At 45.3% G+C, this 21,610-nt stretch overlaps 1 protein-coding gene across 2 annotated transcripts in view; it reads left to right on the plus strand.

Moving 5' to 3' along the window:
* SMIM28 (small integral membrane protein 28) overlaps window positions 1-21,610 on the plus strand; it is a 36,435-nt gene that overhangs the window by 7,874 nt on the left and 6,951 nt on the right. The window contains exon 2 of one of the 2 annotated variants that reach the window (XR_011031179.1): window positions 19,923-20,404. Coding sequence is in view for 1 of the 2 variants with exons in the window: in XM_068279497.1 (XP_068135598.1) it covers window positions 19,923-20,312 (390 nt within the window). In the remaining variant the exon portion in view is untranslated. Of the gene's footprint in view, window positions 1-19,922; window positions 20,446-21,610 lie in introns of those variants that run through there. The other variant, XM_068279497.1, reaches the window with a different exon arrangement.

Below are 21,610 nucleotides of genomic sequence, written 5' to 3' on the forward strand. Positions count from 1 at the left end.
CTCCCAAATTCGTACTGTAATGACTGTGACTGGCTGACAGTGATCACAGGGTCAGGAGCCAATAAAATCGGCTCCTGACAGGCATACGTAGCATAGATGTCATTAGACAGCTGAGCAAGCGGACTGCAGCAGCGAAAGAGCAACGGGATGGGACCACCTGGCGATCAGAAATTGCAATCTACACCCTGACAGGGATAACAAAGGCCAAAAGTTCAATTAACTACATCCGCAAAAGGTTTAAGAAAATAGCTGATATTGTTATTTCAAAATAACATTAATTAAAGTGACACTGAAGTGAAAAAAAAACGTATGAATTGTATGTGTAGTATGGATAATTCATAGAACATTAGTAGCAAAGAAAAGAGTCTTGTAACGATTGGGTGCTGCAACTTAGACGTCTGATTATTTGTGATCTGCAGAATCACCAATAATACAGACGCTATACCTAATTATGTGGTGATCTGCAGTATCACCAATTATACTAGTATAGCTAGCTGAGAGTAAGGTGTGGTGTTTGGTGCAACAGTATAGACTTCTCCAGAGGAGCTGGAGGGTCTACCAACACAAATAACAATACCTTTACCAGAGGAGCTGGCAAAGTACTAATAATGAAAGAATTAAAAAAGTTTGGCTAAACCTTACCAGAGGAGCTGGTAAGGTACTAACAGCACAAATGACTGAATAGTTTAACTTGACCTTCCCAGAGGAGCTGGTAAGGTACTAACAGTCACTGGAGCTTTGCAAGTAAGTCTGAACCTTACCAGAGGGGCTGGTAGGTTCTAATAGCTAGAGCACCTCACCAGTGGCTAGGGCCCACTGGTGAGTAGAGTAGTCAGACAGGCAAGATTCGATAACAGGCAGGTAGAGATAGTTAATATCAGGCAGAGGTTCAGCAACCAAAGTCAGAAAGACAGAGGTACAGAATCGTTTAGCAATAGCAAGGTCATAGAGTAGCCAGAATCATACACAGGTTATCAGAGTACAATGTAATAATAACTAACTATAGATAGATGTATATCGCAAACACTGCATATACATCTATCATCAACAGGAACCTCACTAGGTCTGAGCGCTAACACGAGTGTATTCGCAACAGCAGACGAGTTGCCAATGATCTGTGAAGGCTTAAGAAGCCGAGGAGAGCCCAGCGCCACACTCTCTAGCAATCAGCCAATCCGAGCAGCGCGAGTCACTCCTGACATCAGCCAACCGGCAGGTCAGCTGACGTGCCTTCTTCCAGCATAAAGGTCCTGTCTCCGTGAGCGCCCGCGCGATACAGAGACCCTATGAGCAAGAGACAATGCCGTTCCCGGCGTGCTGGATGCCGCCGGGACGGATAAGGCCTGTGAACAGGGAACAAAGGCGGCGGTGGGTATAGCCTGCGTATCCGCAGCCGTCATAGTTTCAGATGTTACAAGTCTCCTATTTTTATTTTCAGTTCTATAGCTTTTTTATAACATTGCATCATTCTCTAATATTTTCAGTTTATATACTACACTCTGCATTTTAAACTATGAAATAAAGCAGAGCTAATGACCCCTTTGAACTTCCCTGCAGTAAAATCTTATCTGACATTATCTTTCACTGTTTCTTTGATATAGAAGTGCTTCAGAAAACAACACTTTAGCTGACCAAGTTTGGTTGTAGAGCTCAGAGAAACTCTTTTGCATAGATAACAACTGAAGTTTCTTAAAGGGAATGTCTGAGCTCATAAAAAAAAACCATCTACTTACCCGGGGCTTCCTCCAGCCCCTTACAGCCAACATGTACATGTAGTAGATGTTTTTTTTTTTATGAGCTCGGATATTCCCTTTAACTCTTCCTGTACTGGAAGCAATTAGAGATGTCGCGAACAGTTCGCCTGCGAACGGTTCCAGGCAAAATTTGGGGGTTCGTGTGCGCCTGGATCAGGGGAACTTTTGCGGAAGTTCAATCCGCCCCATAATGCTTTATTGAGCAAAACTTTGACCCTCCATATCACTGTCAGCAGACACATTATTGCCAAACACACTGGTCTCACTGCTTTAAGCCCACCCACCCTCCCTCCTCCAAGCAAGGTCCTTATACCATTTGACTCAGTTGTCTGCCTACACTAATTAGTTATGGGACAGCTGCTACACACTCTGCTAGGGAGATTTTAATTAGCCTCTTGTGGGTCTCCTCCCTCCTCCCTTCTACTCTTCTACCTATTCCCTCCTACCGGAGGGAGGAGGGTCTCATCTGCCAGGGAATTATACTATTTCAAAAACCAGTTTACATCATACTATGGCTGGGTATCGAACCCAGCTCTCACTGTGTGGTGGGCAAGTCACCCTAACCACTGTACCACTACAGTAGTAACTGAAGCTGGCCTAAAATGTACCATTCATGCTCAATGCAATAGAAACATTAGGTTGCTTAAAGGGAACCTTAACTGAGAGTGATATGGATGTTTCCTGTAAACAATACCAGTTGCCTGGCAGTCCAGCTGATCTTTGTGACTGCAATAGTGGCTGTATCACACCCTGAAACAAGCATGCAGCTAATCCAGTCTGACTTCAGTCAGAGCACCTGATCTGCATGCTTGTTCAGGGGCTGTGGCTAAAAGTATTAGAGACACAGGATCAGCAGGCAATTCAGGCAACTGGTATTATTTTAAAAGGAAAAATCCATATCCTTCTCTGTTTAGGTTCCCTTTAAGGATTTGTAGCATAAAAGCCAACTCACATTGGCTGGGATTTGAACCTGGGTCTCACTGTGTGGTGGGCAAGCACACTAACCACTGTACCACAACAGTAGTAACTGAAGCTGGCCTAAAATTTACCATTTATGCTCAATACAAGAGAAAAAGTAGACAAGACAAATAACATTTATATCACACTTTTCTCCTGACGGACTCAAAGCAACAGAGCTGCAGCCACTAGGGCATGTTCTATAGGCAGTAGCAGTGTTAGGAAGACTTGCCTAAGGTCTCCTACTGAATAGGTGCTGGCTTACTGAACAGACAGAGCTGAGATTTGAGCCCTTAACCATTACACCATGCAGCCACTGCTTACGGATATGTAGCCAGACATGGCCTTGTCTTTTGTGTTCAACAGTTGTCCAAAGAGAACCCCAGATAGCCAGGTAGATTCATCTCTCTAGACTAGACTTCCTAGACTCTGGCTCAGCAGCCAACTTTATGGATTACGAATTTGCGAAGAAATTGGGGATTACTATTTTTTCTTTGAATCAACAGATTCTGGTCACTGCAGTAGACTACTCTCCTCTGCAGAGTAAATACCCTCTGTCTCAGACCCCAGAGTTAAGGGTCACGGTGGGGGTGTTACATAGAGAGAGTCTACAATTTCTGGTTTTGCGGATGACAACTTCCACGATCATTCTTGGCATGCCATGGTTACAACTTCACTCCCCTCAGATCAATTGGGCTTCAGGTCAGCTAACTAGCTGGTCTACCCTTTGCCATCATCATTGTTTAGCGAAGGTAACCTTCGGTAACACCAAGATTCAGGTGGAAGGTTTGCCAAGCCAGTATTCAGAATTTTCTGATGTGTTTTGTCCCAAATCAGCGGATAAACTTCCTCCCCACCGTCCCTTTGATTGTCCCATCGATCTCAGGTCTGGTTGTATGCCCCAGGTCATCTCTATAATTTGTCTGGGCCAGAGAAATTGGCTATGCAAGAATACATCAGAGAAAATTTGGCTAAAGGTTTTATTCGTCCCCTCTCGGTCACCAGCAGGGGCAGGATTTTTTTTTGTGAAAAAGAAGGATGGAGGCCTCCGTTCCTGCATTGATTATCGGGGCTTAAATAAGATTACAGTAAAAAAAAAAATCGCTATCCTTTGCCTTTAATTGACAATTTGTTTACTCAGGTCACCAATGCAAACATTTTCTCGAAACTGGATTTGAGGGGTGCATACAACCTTGTACGTATCAGGGACGGTGATGAATGGAAGACGGCCTTTAACACACGCGATGGGCATTACAAGTACCTGGTGATGCCCACGGGTTGTGTAACGCCCCGGCCGTCTTCCAGGAGCTGATTAACGAGGTGTTCAGGGAGGTGTTGGGCAGGTTCGTCTTGGTGTATCTAGACGATATACTGATTTTTACATCCAACCTCTCAGAACATAGGAAACATGTTAAGTTTGTGTTACGGAAATTGAGACAGAATCTGCTGTCTGCCAAATTGGAAAAATGCATTTTCGAAGTGACCTCTGTCGCCTTTTTGGGGTACATTATCTCGACCTCTGGCCTCTCTATGAACCCTGGAAAGGTTTCTGCTGTCTTGGCGTGGCCTCAGCCTGTGGGACTGAAGGCACTCCAAAGATTTCTGGGGTTCGCCAACTACTGCAGGAGGTTCATAAAGGGGTACTCTACGGTAATCTCGCCTCTCACCAGTCTCACCAAGAAAGGGGCAGATACTCACCACTGGTCCACAGAGGCCCATGCTGCTTTTTCCACTCTAAAGAAACTGTTCTGTTCTGCACCCATATTGAGACATGTAGATGTCACCTTTCCCTTTTCATGGAGGCTGATGCCTCAGAGGTAGGGGTGGGGGCTGTATTGTCTCAGCGTTCTGGTCTGCAGGGAAAAATCCACCCATGTGCCTATTTTTCCCGTAGGTTTTCACCCCACGGAGAAAAACTACGATATCGGCAACCGGGAACTTCTAGCCATCAAGTTGGCCTTTGAGGAATGGCGACATTGGCTAGAGGAGGCAGAACACACCATCACAGTTTACACGGAAATTTAGAGTACATAGAGGGCGCTAAGAGACTTAGCCCCCGACAGGCCCAGTGGTCGTTGTTGTTTTCGAGATTCAGATTTTGTAATTACGTATACCCCTGGTAGTAAGAACATCAAGGCCGATGCCTTATCCAGGTTTTTTGAGCCTGAGACAGCACAGCCCTCAGCCCCTGAGACCATTCTACCTCAGAAGGTGGTCTTGGCAGCCACTGAGACCTGGAAAGACTGGACTGTCACTCTGAGTCCATTCCAACAGGATGTTCAAGAGGGGAAGCCTGACTGGGTTCTGTTTGTGCCATTGCCTTTTCGCCTACAACTGTTGCAGCTGTTTCATTCCCACAAGAATGCTGGGCATCCTGGGGCCACCAGAACTCAGGACCTGCTTGCTAGATGTGCTTGGTGGCCGTCATTGGCAACAGACTGTAAGGAGTTTGTAAGAGAGTGTGCAGTATGTGCTAGGAGCAAACCCTCCCGTCAGGCACCTGTTGGAACGTTGCAGCCGTTACCAGTTCCGAGTGAACCTTGGACCCATTTGTCCATGGATTTTGTGGGGAACTCCCCAGGTCTGAGGGCATGACGGTCATTTGGGTGGTAGTTGATAGATTCAGTAAGATGGCTCATTTTGTCCCCCTGAAAGGACTCACCTCGGCCCAGGAATTGGCTGATCTCTTCATCCAGCACATTTTCTGGCTGCATGCCATTCTGGAAAATGTAGTGTCAGATCGGGGAGTCCAATTCGTATCTAAGTTTTGGAGGGCATTCTGCCATCAGTTAGACATGTATCTTTCCTTTTCATCAGGCTACCACCCACAGACCAATGGCCAGACTGAAAGAGTCAACCAGTCCCTGGAACAGTTTCTTAGATGTTATGTTGCAGATGCACAAACCGACTGGGTAAAGTTTTTGCCATTTGCAGAATTTGCACACAACAATCTGAAAAGTTCCTCTTCAGGATTTTCCCCATTTCAGGTGGTGTCGGGAAGGTCACCCAAGTTTGCCCCATTGCCAGTGGCATCTACTCCATTTCCAGCCCTGGAGGATTGGCAGAGGGCCTTGAAACAAATTTGGGGAATGGTTAAAAGAAATTTGGGGAAGGCTTTTCAGAACCAGAAGAAACAGGCTGACAAGAGACGTTCCATAGAATGGGAATTCTCTCCAGGGGATTTGGTCTGGGTGTCCACACGACATTTGGCTCTGAAACAACTGTCACCCAAACTGGGCCCTAGATTCATAGGTCCTTTTCCAGTGACCAGAAAAATTAATAATGTCACTTATGCTATTGATCTCCCTACCAGCATGCGAGGTGTAAGATCATTCCATGTGTCTTTGCTTAAGCCGGCAGTACACGTGGATTCCGCTCCCCCCCCCCCCCCCCTGTGTTGATTGATGACCAACCTGAGTATGAGATAGAAAAGATTCTGGACTCCCGGCTAGTGCAGAACTCCGTGCAGTATCTGGTTCGCTGGAAGGGATATGGCATAGAGGAGGGAACTTGGGTGCCAGATTGTCGCATGCACGCAGAGTAATTAAAGAAGGAATTCCATGACTCACATCCTGGAAAGCCTGGTGGGAAGTGTCCAGAGTCCACTCCTCGGGGGGGGGAAAAGCCGCCGCGCGGACTGGCAGCGAGGCGGCTGGTTCCGTGTCCAGCTCGGCAGTTTGTACGCGGCAGCGTGCGTCTGATGTGGCTGGGCCTGTTAGTGCACACAGATTGAAGAATGCGCGCGCTGAGAGGACAAACGAGGAGGGATCAGCTGATCTCAGAGCGAGTGGCTATTGGTTGAGCAGCGATGGGTGGCGCCGCTCTATATATAGTTATTGCTGGTCAGTCTCAAGTTGTCTGCCGTTGCGAACACTTACGTGAAGCACTCAGACCATAGTCAGATCCCACAGTGTGTTAGAACCAGGAGGACCTGGGAATTCACACTGAGCCAGATTACTTCTGTGTTACTATTGTGTTATACTTCAGACTAGTTCCAGGGTGTTGAGACCACGGACCTTACACCCAAGACTAGGGATACTGTGTTACCATTGTATTATACTTCAGACTAGTTCCAGGGTGTTGAGACCACGGACCTCACACCCAAGACTAGGCATTGTTTGATATCTGTTATGACCTATTGCATTCCTGACTATCCTTCTGCTTTCTGATTCGGTACCTACGCATATCTGATTACCTGTTGCCAACCCTGCCTGTCCCTGGTTACCGAATCAGCCTTCTGTCTCTGTACCTTATCTGCCCATGTGTTGCCGACCTAGCCTGCCCGACCTTGCGAGCTATCCCTCTCCATTGAGAGATTAGTCTCCAGTCCTGCTTGTGACGCACACCTTCTAGGTGTCACTTAGCCACAGGGCCTTCCTGCTATTCAGCCTGGGTCTCCACCCCTTTGGAAGTCTCAGGCTGTTGGAAGGTCTTCGCACTTCCCAGAGGGAGGTATTTCTCAGACTGCCAAGGACCACCTGCTCCTCGGGTGGTCCCACTCAAAGTCATTACTGTTGCACCAAACACTCACACTATATAGGTGTCCAGAAGGTTAGTTATACTTGTATTATTGGCGATTCTGCAGATCATCAATAACCGGGTATATATCTGTATTCTTGGTGATACTGCAGATCACCAATAATCAGATTCTCTGTGTGTGCTGACACCGATCGTTACAATATATATATATATATATATATATATATATATATATTATATATATATATATATATATACATACATACATATATATACACACACACACACAGTTCAAAGTGTACTTCCTGTGGGGGAGACGAAAAGCATTACTGTTGCACCAAACACTCACACTATATAGGTGTCCAGAAGGTTAGTTATACTTGTATTATTGGCGATTCTGCAGATCATCAATAACCGGGTATATATCTGTATTCTTGGTGATACTGCAGATCACCAATAATCAGATTCTCTGTGTGTGCTGACACCGATCGTTACAATATATATATATATATATATATATATATATATATATATATATATATATATTATATATATATATATATATATATATATATATATATACATACATACATATATATACACACACACACACAGTTCAAAGTGTACTTCCTGTGGGGGAGACGAAAAGCACTAAGTGTTTGCGATTATGCTTAGCTATTTTTGGTGTGAACTAGCCCTCACTCTGCAGAGAAGCCATGTACTCTTAGGCTGGTTTCACAGTGGGACGTTACAGGCGCACATTAGAGCAGCCTGTAACGCACCCCAACGCACAGCAATGAAAAATCAATGTGCTGTTCACAGTGCCCACGTTGCGTTACATTGTAACGCAGTACATCTACATAACGTACTGCATGCAGTACTTTACACGCAGCTAAGCCGCGTTAGACTGTTTTCACATGCTCAGTGGGGGGCGAGAGGAGGCGGGGAGATGCCGCTACAGTAGCCGCGCACATGGCTACTTAATATGCACTGCACTGGCGGCTGCTGATTGGCCGCCAGGACCACGAGATGCAGAGAGGTCCCACCGGCCAATAAGCGCCACTCTGATAGACCTTATGCGGATAGAGCCGCCTAACGCGGCTCACTCTAACGTCCTCACCCGCACCACCAGGCGTTGCGTTAGGGGCACGTTATGCGACCATAACGTCCCCTAAAACGCAACATCCTGGTGTGAAACCAGCCTAAAAGAAGAGGAACTTGCTGTTGATTGGTACAAACATTTAATAAAGGTAATCCTTTGTATGATATGTTCCTCGGGACCTGCTGGGACTCTTTAAGGATAGTATGTGTAAGGAATTAAACCCGGTACATGCCTTCAGTTTTGAATTGCCAATTTTACCACCTCCATGTAGCATAAGGGTCAACAGATTGAAAACTGTGCGCAGATTGTGTAGATAAACTCTCATACTACATAGAGGTGGTAAAACTGGTCAGTGATTGGCCAATCAAAGTTGAAGGTGCGTACCAGGTTTTAAGCATAGTGTGATATATGCATACAAAGTCCTTTGATATGCCAAGTACACATATTGCAAGCCTGAAAGGGCCCTTTATCAGATTTCCTGTCAAAATCATTTACTGGCCCTTCTTGGATAAGCTCATAAGCTGCACATGTTGCTCAATGCCTCTATTTGACAGCAAAGGCCTAACACATGAGACCTACAGTATTTTCTTTGATAGCTTGCTGTGTCTTGATAAAGTGTAGAACAGAAATAATTCACTTCAGTTTGTGTTCTTAAATGAACGCAGACATGACACCTCTTTCTTTTAGAATCAGATGGCATCACTGGAGTTGTGGCTGTGCTGGTTGATGTTGTGGCAAGGCTAGATGATGATGAGGATGCTGGCACTGATTCTCTTTGTGTTGTTGATGGTGTGGATGGAGTGCTTGATGAACTCTGCATCTGTCTGATCATGGCTGCAGCGATTGGATCTCGAGACACCCGTTTCCTTTGCTCAATGTGGGCCTTGACAAGGGAACTTCCTAGCTCCTCGAGAAATATTCTCCGCTTGTTATTCTTTTTTGTGTTCCAACCTGGGTGGATGTGGGTCCATAACACAAATGCATTGCATGCAGACACATCTAGGATGTTATAAAACACAACCATCGGCCATCCGCTGGTCATTCGCTGACAAGTATAGGTAGCAGTCAGCTTGTCCAGGTTGTCCACTCCCCCTTTGTTTTTATTGTAATGCAGGATAATTGTGGGCTTTTTGTCACTTCTTGATGACACAGCTGCATCTTTGTGAAAAGTGGACATAAGTATCACATTTTTATTTTTTTGGGACAATATGAAACAACAGTGGTGGTGTCTGTAAAAGCAAATTTTGAAGAAAGTGGAGCTCTGTCCTTCACTTGCAAAATTTCAGTGTGCAGCTCAGGTTTATTTTTTTTTATTGTGCCTACCATGGTAAGTTTCCTCCTGAGAAGTTCTTGTCCAAGGTCATAGCTGGTAAAAAAATTGTCACATGTGATATTGTGACCCCGCAGTCCAGTAGTCATATCAAGTCCTTGTTTTTTCTCAGGGATGCCACTTTCGGGTTTGCCGGGGTAAATTTGTAGGTTCCATGCATAGCTTGTTTTTGCATCACAGGCTGCCCAGATTTTTATGCCGTATTTGCCTGGCTTACTGGGCATATACTGCCGGAAGGGGCAATTTCCATGGAAAGGGATCAAACGTTCATCTACTGTTACCTGAGGCCCAGGGTGAAACATTAGTGGAAGGAGCTGAACCCATTTCTCCCAGACATCCCTTATGGGAGCAAGCTTGTCAGATTTTGCTCTAGTATCTCTGTTTTGGCACTTATTAGTGTTCTATAATCCTATATCATAACTGGGTCAGAATTGACCCTAACACCATAAACGTCATAATTTTCACCACAGTATTTTCTAATTTAGTTAAAAGGATTATTTTTCTATTACATTGTTCAAATAGAGGTTCCTGACAAAGTAAAAAAATATTGATGCAATAAATAAATTTATGTGATACTTATAGACATTCAAAGCCTGAAAACGGGTCGGTTCTGACCCTAACATAAGAGGAGGGTTAAAGCACTTACTGAATGGCAGTTTTTCCATCCAATTGCCAAAAAACTGTGCAGCGAGCAGGGAGGTTATGGCTCATTTTATAATGGGAGAAAAAGTGCTTCTTATTTGTATGTGTTTTCAATTTTAAGATTTTCGTGACAGTTCCTCTTTAAGCCATAAGTACAAACTGCACTTAATTTCTAGCCTAGAATCTGCACTTTGTGTTTCAATAAAGCCCAGATATTTCCTCTAAAGGGAATATCCGAGCAGGGGGAAAAAATGACCATTTACTTACCTTGGGCTCCATGCAGCCTACATATCCCTTGCTGCAGCTCCGCTTCCAGCCCGGGGTCCATGCATCTAAACGTCCACGTCCTCAAAAGCGCCTGTGCGAGCGCCGCTGTCAATCATTCACATGTGGTGTGCCAGCGCAGTACACTCCACTCCACTTGCCAGTGATTGACAGCGGCGCTCACACAGGCACAGTAAAAGATGACCTCGCAAGGTCAGCCTCTGAACCGGCGGGGACCTGAGCCAACGGCTGGGAGTGGAGCTGCTGCAAAGGACATGTCGGCTGCAAGGGGCTGGAGGAAGCCCCGGGTAAGTAAATGTCATTTTTTTCCCCTACTCGGACATTCCCTTTAGGGACCTGGGCCTTTTGACCGCCCCCTCCCCCTCCCCCCTCTCCCAAATTCGTACTGTAATGACTGTGACTGGCTGACAGTGATCACAGGGTCAGGAGCCAATAAAATCGGCTCCTGACAGGCATACGTAGCATAGATGTCATTAGACAGCTGAGCAAGCGGACTGCAGCAGCGAAAGAGCAACGGGATGGGACCACCTGGCGATCAGAAATTGCAATCTACACCCTGACAGGGATAACAAAGGCCAAAAGTTCAATTAACTACATCCGCAAAAGGTTTAAGAAAATAGCTGATATTGTTATTTCAAAATAACATTAATTAAAGTGACACTGAAGTGAAAAAAAACGTATGAATTGTATGTGTAGTATGGATAATTCATAGAACATTAGTAGCAAAGAAAAGAGTCTTGTAACGATTGGGTGCTGCAACTTAGACGTCTGATTATTTGTGATCTGCAGAATCACCAATAATACAGACGCTATACCTAATTATGTGGTGATCTGCAGTATCACCAATTATACTAGTATAGCTAGCTGAGAGTAAGGTGTGGTGTTTGGTGCAACAGTATAGACTTCTCCAGAGGAGCTGGAGGGTCTACCAACACAAATAACAATACCTTTACCAGAGGAGCTGGCAAAGTACTAATAATGAAAGAATTAAAAAAGTTTGGCTAAACCTTACCAGAGGAGCTGGTAAGGTACTAACAGCACAAATGACTGAATAGTTTAACTTGACCTTCCCAGAGGAGCTGGTAAGGTACTAACAGTCACTGGAGCTTTGCAAGTAAGTCTGAACCTTACCAGAGGGGCTGGTAGGTTCTAATAGCTAGAGCACCTCACCAGTGGCTAGGGCCCACTGGTGAGTAGAGTAGTCAGACAGGCAAGATTCGATAACAGGCAGGTAGAGATAGTTAATATCAGGCAGAGGTTCAGCAACCAAAGTCAGAAAGACAGAGGTACAGAATCGTTTAGCAATAGCAAGGTCATAGAGTAGCCAGAATCATACACAGGTTATCAGAGTACAATGTAATAATAACTAACTATAGATAGATGTATATCGCAAACACTGCATATACATCTATCATCAACAGGAACCTCACTAGGTCTGAGCGCTAACACGAGTGTATTCGCAACAGCAGACGAGTTGCCAATGATCTGTGAAGGCTTAAGAAGCCGAGGAGAGCCCAGCGCCACACTCTCTAGCAATCAGCCAATCCGAGCAGCGCGAGTCACTCCTGACATCAGCCAACCGGCAGGTCAGCTGACGTGCCTTCTTCCAGCATAAAGGTCCTGTCTCCGTGAGCGCCCGCGCGATACAGAGACCCTATGAGCAAGAGACAATGCCGTTCCCGGCGTGCTGGATGCCGCCGGGACGGATAAGGCCTGTGAACAGGGAACAAAGGCGGCGGTGGGTATAGCCTGCGTATCCGCAGCCGTCATAGTTTCAGATGTTACAAGTCTCCTATTTTTATTTTCAGTTCTATAGCTTTTTTATAACATTGCATCATTCTCTAATATTTTCAGTTTATATACTACACTCTGCATTTTAAACTATGAAATAAAGCAGAGCTAATGACCCCTTTGAACTTCCCTGCAGTAAAATCTTATCTGACATTATCTTTCACTGTTTCTTTGATATAGAAGTGCTTCAGAAAACAACACTTTAGCTGACCAAGTTTGGTTGTAGAGCTCAGAGAAACTCTTTTGCATAGATAACAACTGAAGTTTCTTAAAGGGAATGTCTGAGCTCATAAAAAAAAACCATCTACTTACCCGGGGCTTCCTCCAGCCCCTTACAGCCAACATGTACATGTAGTAGATGTTTTTTTTTTTATGAGCTCGGATATTCCCTTTAACTCTTCCTGTACTGGAAGCAATTAGAGATGTCGCGAACAGTTCGCCTGCGAACGGTTCCAGGCAAAATTTGGGGGTTCGTGTGCGCCTGGATCAGGGGAACTTTTGCGGAAGTTCAATCCGCCCCATAATGCTTTATTGAGCAAAACTTTGACCCTCCATATCACTGTCAGCAGACACATTATTGCCAAACACACTGGTCTCACTGCTTTAAGCCCACCCACCCTCCCTCCTCCAAGCAAGGTCCTTATACCATTTGACTCAGTTGTCTGCCTACACTAATTAGTTATGGGACAGCTGCTACACACTCTGCTAGGGAGATTTTAATTAGCCTCTTGTGGGTCTCCTCCCTCCTCCCTTCTACTCTTCTACCTATTCCCTCCTACCGGAGGGAGGAGGGTCTCATCTGCCAGGGAATTATACTATTTCAAAAACCAGTTTACATCATACTATGGCTGGGTATCGAACCCAGCTCTCACTGTGTGGTGGGCAAGTCACCCTAACCACTGTACCACTACAGTAGTAACTGAAGCTGGCCTAAAATGTACCATTCATGCTCAATGCAATAGAAACATTAGGTTGCTTAAAGGGAACCTTAACTGAGAGTGATATGGATGTTTCCTGTAAACAATACCAGTTGCCTGGCAGTCCAGCTGATCTTTGTGACTGCAATAGTGGCTGTATCACACCCTGAAACAAGCATGCAGCTAATCCAGTCTGACTTCAGTCAGAGCACCTGATCTGCATGCTTGTTCAGGGGCTGTGGCTAAAAGTATTAGAGACACAGGATCAGCAGGCAATTCAGGCAACTGGTATTATTTTAAAAGGAAAAATCCATATCCTTCTCTGTTTAGGTTCCCTTTAAGGATTTGTAGCATAAAAGCCAACTCACATTGGCTGGGATTTGAACCTGGGTCTCACTGTGTGGTGGGCAAGCACACTAACCACTGTACCACAACAGTAGTAACTGAAGCTGGCCTAAAATTTACCATTTATGCTCAATACAAGAGAAAAAGTAGACAAGACAAATAACATTTATATCACACTTTTCTCCTGACGGACTCAAAGCAACAGAGCTGCAGCCACTAGGGCATGTTCTATAGGCAGTAGCAGTGTTAGGAAGACTTGCCTAAGGTCTCCTACTGAATAGGTGCTGGCTTACTGAACAGACAGAGCTGAGATTTGAGCCCTTAACCATTACACCATGCAGCCACTGCTTACGGATATGTAGCCAGACATGGCCTTGTCTTTTGTGTTCAACAGTTGTCCAAAGAGAACCCCAGATAGCCAGGTAGATTCATCTCTCTAGACTAGACTTCCTAGACTCTGGCTCAGCAGCCAACTTTATGGATTACGAATTTGCGAAGAAATTGGGGATTACTATTTTTTCTTTGAATCAACAGATTCTGGTCACTGCAGTAGACTACTCTCCTCTGCAGAGTAAATACCCTCTGTCTCAGACCCCAGAGTTAAGGGTCACGGTGGGGGTGTTACATAGAGAGAGTCTACAATTTCTGGTTTTGCGGATGACAACTTCCACGATCATTCTTGGCATGCCATGGTTACAACTTCACTCCCCTCAGATCAATTGGGCTTCAGGTCAGCTAACTAGCTGGTCTACCCTTTGCCATCATCATTGTTTAGCGAAGGTAACCTTCGGTAACACCAAGATTCAGGTGGAAGGTTTGCCAAGCCAGTATTCAGAATTTTCTGATGTGTTTTGTCCCAAATCAGCGGATAAACTTCCTCCCCACCGTCCCTTTGATTGTCCCATCGATCTCAGGTCTGGTTGTATGCCCCCTAGAGGTCATCTCTATAATTTGTCTGGGCCAGAGAAATTGGCTATGCAAGAATACATCAGAGAAAATTTGGCTAAAGGTTTTATTCGTCCCTCTCGGTCACCAGCAGGGGCAGGATTCTTTTTTGTGAAAAAGAAGGATGGAGGCCTCCGTTCCTGCATTGATTATCGGGGCTTAAATAAGATTACAGTAAAAAAAAAATCGCTATCCTTTGCCTTTAATTGACAATTTGTTTACTCAGGTCACCAATGCAAACATTTTCTCGAAACTGGATTTGAGGGGTGCATACAACCTTGTACGTATCAGGGACGGTGATGAATGGAAGACGGCCTTTAACACACGCGATGGGCATTACAAGTACCTGGTGATGCCCACGGGTTGTGTAACGCCCCGGCCGTCTTCCAGGAGCTGATTAACGAGGTGTTCAGGGAGGTGTTGGGCAGGTTCGTCTTGGTGTATCTAGACGATATACTGATTTTTACATCCAACCTCTCAGAACATAGGAAACATGTTAAGTTTGTGTTACGGAAATTGAGACAGAATCTGCTGTCTGCCAAATTGGAAAAATGCATTTTCGAAGTGACCTCTGTCGCCTTTTTGGGGTACATTATCTCGACCTCTGGCCTCTCTATGAACCCTGGAAAGGTTTCTGCTGTCTTGGCGTGGCCTCAGCCTGTGGGACTGAAGGCACTCCAAAGATTTCTGGGGTTCGCCAACTACTGCAGGAGGTTCATAAAGGGGTACTCTACGGTAATCTCGCCTCTCACCAGTCTCACCAAGAAAGGGGCAGATACTCACCACTGGTCCACAGAGGCCCATGCTGCTTTTTCCACTCTAAAGAAACTGTTCTGTTCTGCACCCATATTGAGACATGTAGATGTCACCTTTCCCTTTTCATGGAGGCTGATGCCTCAGAGGTAGGGGTGGGGGCTGTATTGTCTCAGCGTTCTGGTCTGCAGGGAAAAATCCACCCATGTGCCTATTTTTCCCGTAGGTTTTCACCCACGGAGAAAAACTACGATATCGGCAACCGGGAACTTCTAGCCATCAAGTTGGCCTTTGAGGAATGGCGACATTGGCTAGAGGAGGCAGAACACACCATCACAGTTTACACGGAAATTTAGAGTACATAGAGGGCGCTAAGAGACTTAGCCCCCGACAGGCCCAGTGGTCGTTGTTGTTTTCGAGATTCAGATTTGTAATTACGTATACCCCTGGTAGTAAGAACATCAAGGCCGATGCCTTATCCAGGTTTTTTGAGCCTGAGACAGCACAGCCCTCAGCCCCTGAGACCATTCTACCTCAGAAGGTGGTCTTGGCAGCCACTGAGACCTGGAAAGACTGGACTGTCACTCTGAGTCCATTCCAACAGGATGTTCAAGAGGGGAAGCCTGACTGGGTTCTGTTTGTGCCATTGCCTTTTCGCCTACAACTGTTGCAGCTGTTTCATTCCCACAAGAATGCTGGGCATCCTGGGGCCACCAGAACTCAGGACCTGCTTGCTAGATGTGCTTGGTGGCCGTCATTGGCAACAGACTGTAAGGAGTTTGTAAGAGAGTGTGCAGTATGTGCTAGGAGCAAACCCTCCCGTCAGGCACCTGTTGGAACGTTGCAGCCGTTACCAGTTCCGAGTGAACCTTGGACCCATTTGTCCATGGATTTTGTGGGGAACTCCCCAGGTCTGAGGGCATGACGGTCATTTGGGTGGTAGTTGATAGATTCAGTAAGATGGCTCATTTTGTCCCCCTGAAAGGACTCACCTCGGCCCAGGAATTGGCTGATCTCTTCATCCAGCACATTTTCTGGCTGCATGCCATTCTGGAAAATGTAGTGTCAGATCGGGGAGTCCAATTCGTATCTAAGTTTTGGAGGGCATTCTGCCATCAGTTAGACATGTATCTTTCCTTTTCATCAGGCTACCACCCACAGACCAATGGCCAGACTGAAAGAGTCAACCAGTCCCTGGAACAGTTTCTTAGATGTTATGTTGCAGATGCACAAACCGACTGGGTAAAGTTTTTGCCATTTGCAGAATTTGCACACAACAATCTGAAAAGTTCCTCTTCAGGATTTTCCCCATTTCAGGTGGTGTCGGGAAGGTCACCCAAGTTTGCCCCATTGCCAGTGGCATCTACTCCATTTCCAGCCCTGGAGGATTGGCAGAGGGCCTTGAAACAAATTTGGGGAATGGTTAAAAGAAATTTGGGGAAGGCTTTTCAGAACCAGAAGAAACAGGCTGACAAGAGACGTTCCATAGAATGGGAATTCTCTCCAGGGGATTTGGTCTGGGTGTCCACACGACATTTGGCTCTGAAACAACTGTCACCCAAACTGGGCCCTAGATTCATAGGTCCTTTTCCAGTGACCAGAAAAATTAATAATGTCACTTATGCTATTGATCTCCCTACCAGCATGCGAGGTGTAAGATCATTCCATGTGTCTTTGCTTAAGCCGGCAGTACACGTGGATTCCGCTCCCCCCCCCCCCCCCCTGTGTTGATTGATGACCAACCTGAGTATGAGATAGAAAAGATTCTGGACTCCCGGCTAGTGCAGAACTCCGTGCAGTATCTGGTTCGCTGGAAGGGATATGGCATAGAGGAGGGAACTTGGGTGCCAGATTGTCGCATGCACGCAGAGTAATTAAAGAAGGAATTCCATGACTCACATCCTGGAAAGCCTGGTGGGAAGTGTCCAGAGTCCACTCCTCGGGGGGGGGGGAAAAGCCGCCGCGCGGACTGGCAGCGAGGCGGCTGGTTCCGTGTCCAGCTCGGCAGTTTGTACGCGGCAGCGTGCGTCTGATGTGGCTGGGCCTGTTAGTGCACACAGATTGAAGAATGCGCGCGCTGAGAGGACAAACGAGGAGGGATCAGCTGATCTCAGAGCGAGTGGCTATTGGTTGAGCAGCGATGGGTGGCGCCGCTCTATATATAGTTATTGCTGGTCAGTCTCAAGTTGTCTGCCGTTGCGAACACTTACGTGAAGCACTCAGACCATAGTCAGATCCCACAGTGTGTTAGAACCAGGAGGACCTGGGAATTCACACTGAGCCAGATTACTTCTGTGTTACTATTGTGTTATACTTCAGACTAGTTCCAGGGTGTTGAGACCACGGACCTTACACCCAAGACTAGGGATACTGTGTTACCATTGTATTATACTTCAGACTAGTTCCAGGGTGTTGAGACCACGGACCTCACACCCAAGACTAGGCATTGTTTGATATCTGTTATGACCTATTGCATTCCTGACTATCCTTCTGCTTTCTGATTCGGTACCTACGCATATCTGATTACCTGTTGCCAACCCTGCCTGTCCCTGGTTACCGAATCAGCCTTCTGTCTCTGTACCTTATCTGCCCATGTGTTGCCGACCTAGCCTGCCCGACCTTGCGAGCTATCCCTCTCCATTGAGAGATTAGTCTCCAGTCCTGCTTGTGACGCACACCTTCTAGGTGTCACTTAGCCACAGGGCCTTCCTGCTATTCAGCCTGGGTCTCCACCCCTTTGGAAGTCTCAGGCTGTTGGAAGGTCTTCGCACTTCCCAGAGGGAGGTATTTCTCAGACTGCCAAGGACCACCTGCTCCTCGGGTGGTCCCACTCAAAGTCATTACTGTTGCACCAAACACTCACACTATATAGGTGTCCAGAAGGTTAGTTATACTTGTATTATTGGCGATTCTGCAGATCATCAATAACCGGGTATATATCTGTATTCTTGGTGATACTGCAGATCACCAATAATCAGATTCTCTGTGTGTGCTGACACCGATCGTTACAATATATATATATATATATATATATATATATATTATATATATATATATATATATACATACATACATATATATACACACACACACACAGTTCAAAGTGTACTTCCTGTGGGGGAGACGAAAAGCATTACTGTTGCACCAAACACTCACACTATATAGGTGTCCAGAAGGTTAGTTATACTTGTATTATTGGCGATTCTGCAGATCATCAATAACCGGGTATATATCTGTATTCTTGGTGATACTGCAGATCACCAATAATCAGATTCTCTGTGTGTGCTGACACCGATCGTTACAATATATATATATATATATATATATATATATATATATATATATATATATTATATATATATATATATATATATATATATATATATACATACATACATATATATACACACACACACACAGTTCAAAGTGTACTTCCTGTGGGGGAGACGAAAAGCACTAAGTGTTTGCGATTATGCTTAGCTATTTTTGGTGTGAACTAGCCCTCACTCTGCAGAGAAGCCATGTACTCTTAGGCTGGTTTCACAGTGGGACGTTACAGGCGCACATTAGAGCAGCCTGTAACGCACCCCAACGCACAGCAATGAAAAATCAATGTGCTGTTCACAGTGCCCACGTTGCGTTACATTGTAACGCAGTACATCTACATAACGTACTGCATGCAGTACTTTACACGCAGCTAAGCCGCGTTAGACTGTTTTCACATGCTCAGTGGGGGGCGAGAGGAGGCGGGGAGATGCCGCTACAGTAGCCGCGCACATGGCTACTTAATATGCACTGCACTGGCGGCTGCTGATTGGCCGCCAGGACCACGAGATGCAGAGAGGTCCCACCGGCCAATAAGCGCCACTCTGATAGACCTTATGCGGATAGAGCCGCCTAACGCGGCTCACTCTAACGTCCTCACCCGCACCACCAGGCGTTGCGTTAGGGGCACGTTATGCGACCATAACGTCCCCTAAAACGCAACATCCTGGTGTGAAACCAGCCTAAAAGAAGAGGAACTTGCTGTTGATTGGTACAAACATTTAATAAAGGTAATCCTTTGTATGATATGTTCCTCGGGACCTGCTGGGACTCTTTAAGGATAGTATGTGTAAGGAATTAAACCCGGTACATGCCTTCAGTTTTGAATTGCCAATTTTACCACCTCCATGTAGCATAAGGGTCAACAGATTGAAAACTGTGCGCAGATTGTGTAGATAAACTCTCATACTACATAGAGGTGGTAAAACTGGTCAGTGATTGGCCAATCAAAGTTGAAGGTGCGTACCAGGTTTTAAGCATAGTGTGATATATGCATACAAAGTCCTTTGATATGCCAAGTACACATATTGCAAGCCTGAAAGGGCCCTTTATCAGATTTCCTGTCAAAATCATTTACTGGCCCTTCTTGGATAAGCTCATAAGCTGCACATGTTGCTCAATGCCTCTATTTGACAGCAAAGGCCTAACACATGAGACCTACAGTATTTTCTTTGATAGCTTGCTGTGTCTTGATAAAGTGTAGAACAGAAATAATTCACTTCAGTTTGTGTTCTTAAATGAACGCAGATGTTATCAGTATACACATTGGTAAAATTTATATTCTTCTTCTCATGCAGAGCAAGCATTCCAACGAAATCAATTCCACCAAAGAAGACCTTCAGCCTTTCCTGTGCATCATCCTCCCTACAACAGCATTACTGGTCATAGGGTTCTGTATGCTGTTCCTTTACAGAAGATGTCGACGTAAGATCTCAGAAGGCCAGATCTTTGCTATAAGTTTTCAGGAAAACGCTCCAGAAAGAGAAATGGACTTCTTCTCCACGTTATCCTGGACCACAGAGCCTTTCCAGTATTGTACACTGGTTCCAGATGCCTCTTTTTTCACCATTTGCTTGCCTCCTCCTTATGAAGAAGCAATCCTCAAGGCATCGAGTGACTCCTGTATTAGTATCTGTCCGGACCCAGTGCCTCCATATGAAGAAAGACCACGCAGATCAAGCAAATAATGATACGACTTTGGAATGTAAAGTAGATTTCATAAGAGGACTTCAGCTGGACCTGGAAGTCCAAGAACTAATACTATTAAGCAGCTTGAAATGTAAGGGCTTTTTTAAACAAAGATTGCACAAACTTGGAAAATGTTTTATATATTAATATAAGCACACTAATATGTATAATGCAACAATGGTACACTGTAGTATCTATTCTGGACTGACGCCTATATGTAGGTTCTGCTTATCTGAGGGCTTCTTTTAGGCCTCGTTTCCACTATCGCGAATCCGCATGCGTCTTGCGTATGCGGATTCACACAGACAATATAAGTGAATGTGCCTGTTTCCACTTATGCGTCTGCGGGAGCGTTTTATTGTGCGGAGAAAATCTGCACGGAACACCCTGCAGAATTCGCCTGCGTGTGGAATGCAGGCGAATCGCACACAATGTATTTAATAGGGAAATCGCATGCGTTTTCCCCATGCGGTTTTTGCTGGTACCTATGGCATACTAATGGTTGCCATAGGTATCAATTTAAATTCACACAGGCAGTGACATGGTTAAAATCGTATATACCCTCACCTATGCGAATTTGCATGAGAATTCGCATCCGCATGCGATTTAATCAGCGGTGAAATCCAGGCGATTCCGCACCGCAATAGTGGAAACGAACCCTTATGGTCTTCAACAAGTAACATACAACCTGCAGAGCTAACCAAGGGTTACCAGAATGTGTGATATAAGATTTATTTATTTTCAAATAATATTCTCCATGCATAAAAGAGACATTATTACTGATAGACCTGAGAAATAGTCAGATCAGGGTACAACCTAGAAGGAGTGCCTATTAAAGCAGAAGATACCACCTGGCTGCCAATAATCTTGTAGGAAACATTAGTGTGATCACTAATGTTTCCCCAAGATAAGCCATCACCAGAGGTGTTTTCTGTTGCTCTAGCATAAGTATCGACACTCTGGTGCCCTTCGATGTGCCTGACCATAAGATATCTGGCCACCTTCAGAGTAATTGATGCCGTTGAGCAGAACCAGGAGAGGAGCTATGAACCTGAAGCTCCCATAGAAAAAAATTGGGAAGCTTTTCTTAGCTCATCTGAAAAAATGATGTTGTACTAAATATATTGATAGCTCCACCTGCTGCTGATCTTTGACAACGGAGCCAACTGAACTGCATAGTTTTTTATATTCTAAAATGCAAAGATCAGAGGCAAGCAATGCCTGGACTCAGCTTAGGCCCCGTTCACACTTGCGTTTTTTTAAAAACCGGAACGGATGTCCGGACCGCACCGGATCC

Source organism: Hyperolius riggenbachi, chromosome 4, assembly GCF_040937935.1.
Source record: "Hyperolius riggenbachi isolate aHypRig1 chromosome 4, aHypRig1.pri, whole genome shotgun sequence".
NCBI classification, from domain to species: Eukaryota; Metazoa; Chordata; class Amphibia; order Anura; family Hyperoliidae; genus Hyperolius; species Hyperolius riggenbachi.